The sequence below is a fragment of the Triticum aestivum genome, chromosome 1A (assembly GCF_018294505.1).
Source record: "Triticum aestivum cultivar Chinese Spring chromosome 1A, IWGSC CS RefSeq v2.1, whole genome shotgun sequence".
NCBI lineage: Eukaryota > Viridiplantae > Streptophyta > Magnoliopsida > Poales > Poaceae > Triticum > Triticum aestivum.
This window is the reverse complement of record NC_057794.1, coordinates 463,485,414-463,493,761: the sequence shown is the minus strand read 5'-3', so window position 1 is coordinate 463,493,761 and position 8,348 is coordinate 463,485,414. Positions and strand designations below refer to the sequence as shown.

Here is an 8,348-nt window from a genome sequence, read left to right as displayed (position 1 = left end):
TATCGCGAGCTTTGCTATTATAGTTGGATCTTATGATGTTTCTCCCCCTCTACTCTCTTGTAATAGATTGAGATTTCCCTTTGAAGTTATCTTATCGGATTGAGTCTTTAAGGATTTGAGAACACTTGATGTATGTCTTGCGTGGGATACCCGTGGTGACAATGGGGTATTCTATTGATCCACTTGATGTATGTTTTGGTGATCAACTTGCGGGTTCCGCCCATGAACCTATGCATAGGGGTTGGCACACGTTTTCGTCTTGACTCTCCGGTAGAATCTTTGGGGCACTCTTTGAAGTACTTTGTGTTGGTTGAATAGATGAATCTGAGATTGTGTGATGCATATCGTATAATCATACCCACGGATACTTGAGGTGACATTGGAGTATCTAGGTGACATTAGGGTTGATTGTGTGATGCATTTCATGACATAAGAGACTCTTTGTTATTTGGTTGCAGGGTTGCTTGAGAGAGACCATCTTCATCCTACACCTCCTACGGATTGATAAACTTTAGGTCATCCACTTGAGGGAAATTTGCTACTGTCCTACAAACCTCTGCACTTGGAGGCCCAACAACGTCTACAAGAAGAAGGTTGTGTAGTAGACATCAGGATCATGCGTTACAGAACGAGTAAAGATACTTGTCGGTAACGAGATTGAACGAGGTATGGGGATACCCACGATTGAATCTCGTGCAAGTAACATACCGATGGACAAAGGAAATTGTATACGGGATTGATTGAATCCCCGACATCGTGGTTCATCCGATGAGATCATCGGGGAACATGTGGGAGTCAACATGGGTATCCAGATCTTGTTGTTGGTTATTGGCCGGAGAGATGTCTCGGTCATGTCTGCATGGTTCCCGAACCCGTAGGTTCTACACACTTAAGGTTCAGCGACACTAGAGTTGTTATGGAAAATAGTATGTGGTTATCGAAGGTTGTTCGGGGTCCCGGATGAGATCCCGGACATCACTAGGAGTTTCAGAATGGTCCGTAGATGAAGATCTATATATGAGAAATCCTTATTCGGTCACCGGAAGTGTTCGGGAGGTTACCAGTATTATACCGGGACCACCGAAGGGGTTCCGGGGGTCCACCGGGAGGGTCCACCTGCCCCGGAGGGCCCTATGGGCTGAATATAGAGGGGAACCAGCCTCTAGGTGGGCTGGGCGCCAACTCCCCCTTAGAGCCCATGCGCCTAGGGTTGGGGAAAACCTTAGAGGGGGCGCCCCCACCTAGCTTGGGGGGCAAGCCTCCTCCTTGGCCGTTGCCCCCTCTAGATGCATCTAAGGGGGGCCGCCCCCTCTCCCTTGCCCCTATATATAGTGGGGGGTGGGAGGGCAGCCGCACCCTTCCCCTGGCACAGCCCTCCCCCTCTCCAACACCTCCTCCTCCTCCTCCGTAGCGCTTGGCGAAGCTCTGCCGGAGAACCACGAGCTCCATCACCACCACGCCGTCGTGTTGTCGGAGTTCTCCCTCAACTTCTCCTCTCCCCTTGTTGGATCAAGAAGGAGGAGACGTCCCCGGCTTGTACGTGTGTTGAACACGGAGGCGTCGTTGTTCGTCGCTCAGATCGGAATTGACCGCGATCTAAATCGTTGCGTGTACGACTCCACCAACCGCGTTCTTGCAACGATTACGCTTAGCGATCTTCAAGGGTATGAAGATGCACTCCCTCTCTCTCGTTGCTAGTATCTCCTAGATTGATCTTGATGACACGTAGATTTTTTTTTAAAATTATTTGCTACGTTCCTCAACAAAACATGCATGTAGCAAAGGAGCTCAGAAGCAGACACCGGGCGCCTCAGCATAGCACAACACAACACATAATGGAAAAGGCGTGCTCTCTGGCCGACTCAACCTTTTTCTGTAGCTCCATCATTGGTTGTGTGCATCGTGCTACATGGAGGTCGGACATTTGCTGGTTGTGTGCATCGTTCTATGTGAAGGTCGGACATTCACCCAGTGCGATTGTGTCACCTCAATATATCTTTTTCTTTCTGAGAATGTCACCTCGATATATCTTACATGGCTCTCATCTTTTATCAACTGGTGTCAAAGGGCAAGAGAAAAAGGTGAAACGAGACTATCCAAATGGAAAGTGGGACAATTTCAGACTAGAGGAGTACCACTATTTGTAGGAGAAAGAAGAAAAAAAAAGAAAGACACCAATCGTGGTCAAACTTCGTACAATGCAGAATGTAATCTTGCCGAAGAACGAGTGGTACCCAAAAAGGACATGTTCTCATACGGCCGTGTGAATATGTTTGTCCGTGGAGAATCATGGTGGACCGACCGCCGATCCTCAAAAGGAATTAACCAGAAAAGAGACCCTCAACAAATCGAGAAAAGACGAATGTTCCTGAACGAAAAGGGCGAGCACCCTGCTTGTGTCGCGTCGGATGATGCACCGTCTGACACGATAATGACACCGGAACATCTCAAACTCGCGTCGTGCTGCTGACTTTTCTCTCCAAGAGCCCGCGGACCCACATCCCGAGCGGTGTGGCCCACACAACCGCTGCCCCACCCATCAGCGACGTGCGGCCCCACGACACCCGTAGTAGGACAGAGAAACCAAAGAACAGAAATCGCATCGTAACTACCGAAACATGGAAACAATTACGCATTTAACCCCCCAGCCCCAAAATTCTCACTCTTTCCCTCTTAAAAAAAAACCCGCAGCCAATAGGAGACGCAGGTCAAACGCCCGGGCTGGACTTTTGGGCCAGGAAAGATTGGGAAAAAATTCTATGAGAACAGGTCTCACGGATTAGCAGGTGAGACCTATCCTGATGGATGACACGTGGCATTCACAAATCACAAAGCATCCACCCTACCCCCCACCTAAAATCAGGGGGAGAAATTAGATGCTTTGTGATTTGTGAATGCTACATGTCATTCATCAGGGCGGGTCTCACCTGATTTATATGAGACCTGGTCTCATATAATTTTTTTCATTGGGCAATCGTCGCGTGGAGCGGAAGTTTCCGGGAAGCGCACAAGGGGATTAAAAAATACTACTATACTCCCGGACCGGCGGGCCCAGGCAGTCAGTGTCCCGGCCCAGCACCACGCCCCCGGCGTTTTTCCGGTATAAAAGAGCCCCGCACCCAGCGACGCGAGATTGCTTCCCCCAAAACCTCACCTCATCTCATCTCCTCCACAATTGACCAGACGGCGGCGCTCACCTCCTCCCCCTCGGCATCCCCCATCGTCCTGCTGGCTTCCCCGGTTCTCCCTCGTAAGCGCCCCTCCCGATCTCCCCCAATCCCTTCCTTCGATCGATCTGGGTAGATCGGGGCCGATTGTTGCGAGTCATGGTTCGTGTCGATCCGATGGCCAATTCGGGCGATCTGCGTCCGATCCGTCGATTCTGAGGTGGTGGTTAAGCAATCGCCGCACGGATTGGTCTGGTCTTCCGTCCGTCGAAGTTTACGGCCGATTAGGGTTTGTGGTCGATCGATCGGTCGATCTACGCGTTGATTTGGGGTTATGCGATCCAGATGTTGTAGTAGCGTCGCGAAAGTTTGAGATTTGGTCGGGAATTGGATTGTTCAGCGTCTATTTAGGCTCGATTCCTTTGGGTGCCTTGTGATGGATCGGTGGATTCTATTAGATGGTTGAACTAATGGTCCGGAACTGATCCAAGGCAGTTTATTCTAGGAAACATCCGTTAGTTTTTTTTTTCCGTTTGTGGGAAAAATTACTTTTGTTTTGTTAATAATATCATCTGTGCCTATGAAGTATCATAGCGTGTAAGTTTTGGTTAGATCGTAGGTTGGATGCTAATGTGCTTATTATATATTTTTATTTCTGCTGCACTGATGTGGTTTGTGATTAAGCTCAATATTTTGGGGTACCTGAACTTGGTGAAAATATATTAGGTGCTCACAATGGTTTGATCTTTGGTTATCTAAGTGCAGCGCTGAAAGTCCTGTATGATCCTTTTCACAGTTTTCTTTTTGTCAACTAGTTTTTTCATGAGTTACATCCGAGCCAATATGAAATATACTAGTAAAATCTGGTGAAGCGATGGTGTAGGTTAGATTCATGTTGTTAATGCGCTATTTCACTTTGAATTGCGTACAATGTAAAATTCACTTGCTATATGCAGTCTTTTCTTTGCTTCCTGGGACTTTAGTTATTTGGATCGAAGGATAAAACATAGAACACATGTATTCTGTATTTTTCTGCTGTTTATGTTTTTCCTTTCTGACGATGTTTTCTAATCTCATGCAGGTTTTTGATCTCAGTCACTCATGTCTTTTGAAGTCAGCGAGGGATCCCCTTATTTCCACTCGTGCTACTTCTGGTTCATATATTGCATAAAATTCCGAGAATTCACTTGATACAAGTGGATCATCTGGAGTTTTGTGCGAGTACTTCCTATCATGTGAATCAGTGGTAGTTGGTTTAATTGGCAAGACTCAAACTTCTCTCATCTGAGTTCAGAAACATTTGTCGCTTGAGTCCTTGGTGTACTGCTTTCCTTGAGTCTTGCCAAGCCTGGTTTTCCATAAGTTGTTTCTCCTCCAGCTTTTGGTTGGACCATTCTCTCCTCTGGTCTAATCTCATCCATCCTTTGATCCTCCCTTCAGAATAGTTGTCATAACGTGAGCTGTCCTCTGCTCACACGGCAATCTTCTGAAGCTCTCTTCTCTGGTTCTTGTTTGTTCTCTTGAGAGCTCCTCTCCTTAAGTTTGGTTGATCTGCGGCCTTGAATTCTGTCTTTCGAGGACTGAAGCTTTCTTGCCAAACTTGATATTTCCCTGATTTACTGGTATTGTTAATTGCATAATCTGGTGAAGCAATTCTGGTTGTGTTTCACCTCTTGTGTTCTTCTGCTGATACTGAGCGCAAGACACCCACTGCAGTGATGGCTCAAACTTGCCTGCCACCTGGCTTTCGTTTCCATCCAACTGATGTTGAGCTTGTTTCTTACTACTTGAAAAGGAAGATTATGGGGAAGAAACTTTTTGTTGAAGCTATCTCAGAGGTTGAGCTGTACAAATTTGCTCCTTGGGACCTTCCTGGTAATTTTCATCTATTGTTTTATTTTTTATATGTAATAATTTCACCCAAATTGGTTGGAAATTAATCTATATTTCTCATAATGCTCTCACTTTGGTTGAATTTAGTTCTCAACTTTGTTGTGACCTTCTGTTTTTCTGTGCAGATAAATCATGTCTTCAGAGCAAAGATCTTGAGTGGTTCTTCTTTTGCCCCCGTGACAAGAAGTATCCTAAAGGGTCTAGGACGAACCGTGCCACACCAAATGGTTATTGGAAAACAAGTGGAAAAGACAGAACAATTGAGCTGAACTCTCGCATTGTTGGGTTGAAGAAAACATTGATTTTTCATGAAGGCAAGGCACCGAAAGGCAACAGGACTGATTGGGTGATGTATGAATACAAAATGGAAGATGAAACTTTGGTGTCTGCTGGTTTCTCGAAGGTACTTTAAACTCTTATCTAATGTTTTTGTTTGTTTCACTTTTTTGAAGTATGTTCACTGTATATGAAAGATTCTACCATGCTGGAATATGTTTTGAGGCATGCTCTTTTGCTTATGGCTGAAACTGAGCGTGATTAGTTGCCTTTATATTTAGTTAGAAAGCTGTGATCCTAGTATTTCTTTCAAATTCTCTGCAAGCTTAATTAAATATATTTGCTGTCTGTTTGTTTCAGGATGCTTATGTACTCTGCAAGATATTTAAAAAGAGTGGGCTTGGCCCAAGGATTGGTGAGCAATATGGGGCTCCTTTTGATGAAAACGAATGGGAGAATTTAGATGTTGGATCTTCTATCTTCTCTTTTGCACCGTCCTCAGGTGTAGAGGATCCACAGGTCGAAAGTTCTGCCTTGGCTACTGCAATAGTTATTCACGAACCATCCGCTCCTCAGCAATCTGTTCAATTTTCCGAACATGTTAATATCTGTTCTGATCAGGTCAATGATGCGCCTCCTGAAATTGATGGGATATTGTTGGACGAACTGACAAAGTTTTTGAATGATTCTCCCAACCATGACGTACGTTCGCCGGAGGTATTAGCTTGCTGACTTCTTGCTTATCATATTCTGTATGTTTGTACCGAAGGAATTATATTTTTTTAATAACCTTTTTACATCTTTTGTTGTAGAATTCTGGTCTGCCTCCAATGTCTGAGCGTGAGGCTCAAGCTTTTGAGATAAATACTGCTGAGCTCTATGACCAATTGGCAGTACTTGCCCAGTCAGGAGATATGCCTGCTGCAAATTTCCCTGCTAGCAACGGGGATGTTATTGAAAACAATTTGCAGCAAACAAACTCTGGGCTTGCTATGGATGATGATTATATAGGGTTGGATGATCTGTTTGCTCCTGGGGAAACTTTCTCCTATGATTTTTCTGGTGAAACATTCTCCTATGATTTGCCTGGTGGAACCTTCTCCTATTTGTCTGTGCCAAACAATCAGTTTTCGCAGTACCCACTGGATCAATCATCTAATGGCCTTCACTACGGTGATGGTGCCACTCAATCAACTTTCTTAGCAAGTGGACCGCTTCCACCATTGGAACCAATGCCTAGCACTTTTGATGACATGCCTTCTGTTTCCAATAAGCCTGCAAGCTCCTACTGCTTGAACCCAGCCATGAAAGACCCATTCTCATAGATAGCAACTTTTGAGGTACCAAGTCTGTTACCTTTGTGGTCATTGATGTTGGAAGTTGCTGCTGATTCTGGTTTTGGTTGTCCATCATTGTCTGATGTGACTCTTGATGGATCTTGGATGTTGGTCCCTGCTCGAGATGACCCAACAATGGTGTTTGTATCATGGCATGGCTGCTGCTCTATTGAAGAAGCCGGAACTTGGTTGTGTCTCAATCACGAGCACAGACCGAGCTTAGCTTACTGCTATACCGCGGAGAAACTGTTTTCTGCTGGTTTGGAAGATGTCTTGTCTGGGTGGAGATGCTGCAGTCCATCTTGTTCTTTCTGTAATAACTGCCATGTTTGATGCGTTGTCCATAAACCTAGTGACAACTTAATAGCTTAAGTCGCATCTTCTATCTATTTTCTGTCAAAGTAGTACTACTGTATTTGAACCATCGTCATTAATATTATTATTATTATTATTGTAAACCATCATTATGTTTTTGTCGCCACAATGCTTGATGTCTTCCAGGTGCCAGGTGATTACAGTTGTATTGCCTGGATTCTTTCTCCCGATTTTTGTTTTGTGTGAATTTGTGCTGTTCGTGTGTGTTGATTTGTTGATTGATCGCAGACCCACTCATTCTATGGCTTTGAAAAAGAACACCAGAGTGTTTCCTATTGCGAATCCACTTTGAATTTGATAAATGTATTGCTTGTGAAGTTGTTTGCGTATGTCAAGCGGTCCCCTATCTAAACATTTAGAATAAATAATGATGTTTGGTTTGTTGACAAATTAGTATTTACTTCAGAGGTAAATCAACCAATCCCAATATATGTCTGCTGAAAGATCGAAAATAATGGTGGTCCTGAAGTGCAGGTGTTTTCCTAATATAAATATAATGCTGCTGAAGTCAAATGAAGGTTTGGATCCTAGAGTGCAGTCATTGAGAAAGGCATAATGTAGTCTCTGTTATGACCGACATATTAGGTGGGCTGTGGCCCAAGTTATCTTATCATTATTAGGGGCTTAGCCCAGTTATCTTATCGGTATTAGGATCGTTTGCTTAGGAGTCAAGTAAACCTCTTTATATAAGGAGAGGAGATGTATTAATCTAATCAAGCAAGAAGCCATCCGTATTTGCTCGGCTTCCCTTAGGGAGCCGGGAGACCTAACCCTAGCCGCCTCTTGCGCCGCCGCCGCCTCTTCTCCACCACGCAAGGACGGCGCCCAGCCGCCGGCCGCCGCGCCCTTGACCTCATCTTCCTCCATCTTTCCCCTACAATCTCCGCCCTAGAACCAACAGAACCCTAGCTCCTAACACCTTGGTATCAGGTAGCTCAGTTCCGATCATGTCTTCGCCGCCGCCCATCCTGTCGCTTCCGGTGCCGACCGTCACCACCACGCCGCTGGCCTTCTCCACCGCGCCGCTGCCCTCCCCGTCCGTGCCGCTGGTCGCATTCTTCGGCGCCGCCACCGCCCAGATGACGGCGCCCTCCACCGCACCATCGGCCGCCGTCTACTCCCCGGTGGAGATCACCGGGGTCCTCAACGATCTCGTCACCGCCGTCCAGGGGATACAACTATACCTAGCCGGCCCCTACGGGTCGCCGGCCGCCGTGACCGGGCCGGCCGCCCTGCCGTGGTATTCGGCACCCGCGGCGCCGACGGGGCCTCTACACCACCACTGGCCGCTTCAGCCGCC

General features: G+C 46.2%; 1 protein-coding gene across 2 annotated transcripts; it reads left to right on the top strand.

Moving 5' to 3' along the window:
* Positions 1-3,058: 3,058 nt before the first annotated feature.
* Positions 3,059-7,137, top strand: LOC123056787 (NAC domain-containing protein 82). Of its 2 annotated transcripts, XM_044480068.1 has the most exons (6): positions 3,059-3,250; positions 4,249-5,042; positions 5,186-5,463; positions 5,697-5,855; positions 5,958-6,053; positions 6,149-7,137. In XM_044480068.1, the coding sequence occupies exons 2-6, from the start codon at positions 4,886-4,888 to the stop codon at positions 6,659-6,661; spliced, it is 1,203 nt and encodes a 400-aa protein (XP_044336003.1). In that variant the 5' UTR covers positions 3,059-3,250; positions 4,249-4,885; the 3' UTR covers positions 6,662-7,137. The 2 variants fall into 2 exon arrangements, with proteins under 2 accessions (XP_044336003.1, XP_044335996.1); XM_044480061.1 differs by having other exon boundaries at positions 5,697-6,053.
* The last annotated feature ends 1,211 nt before the right edge of the window (positions 7,138-8,348 follow it).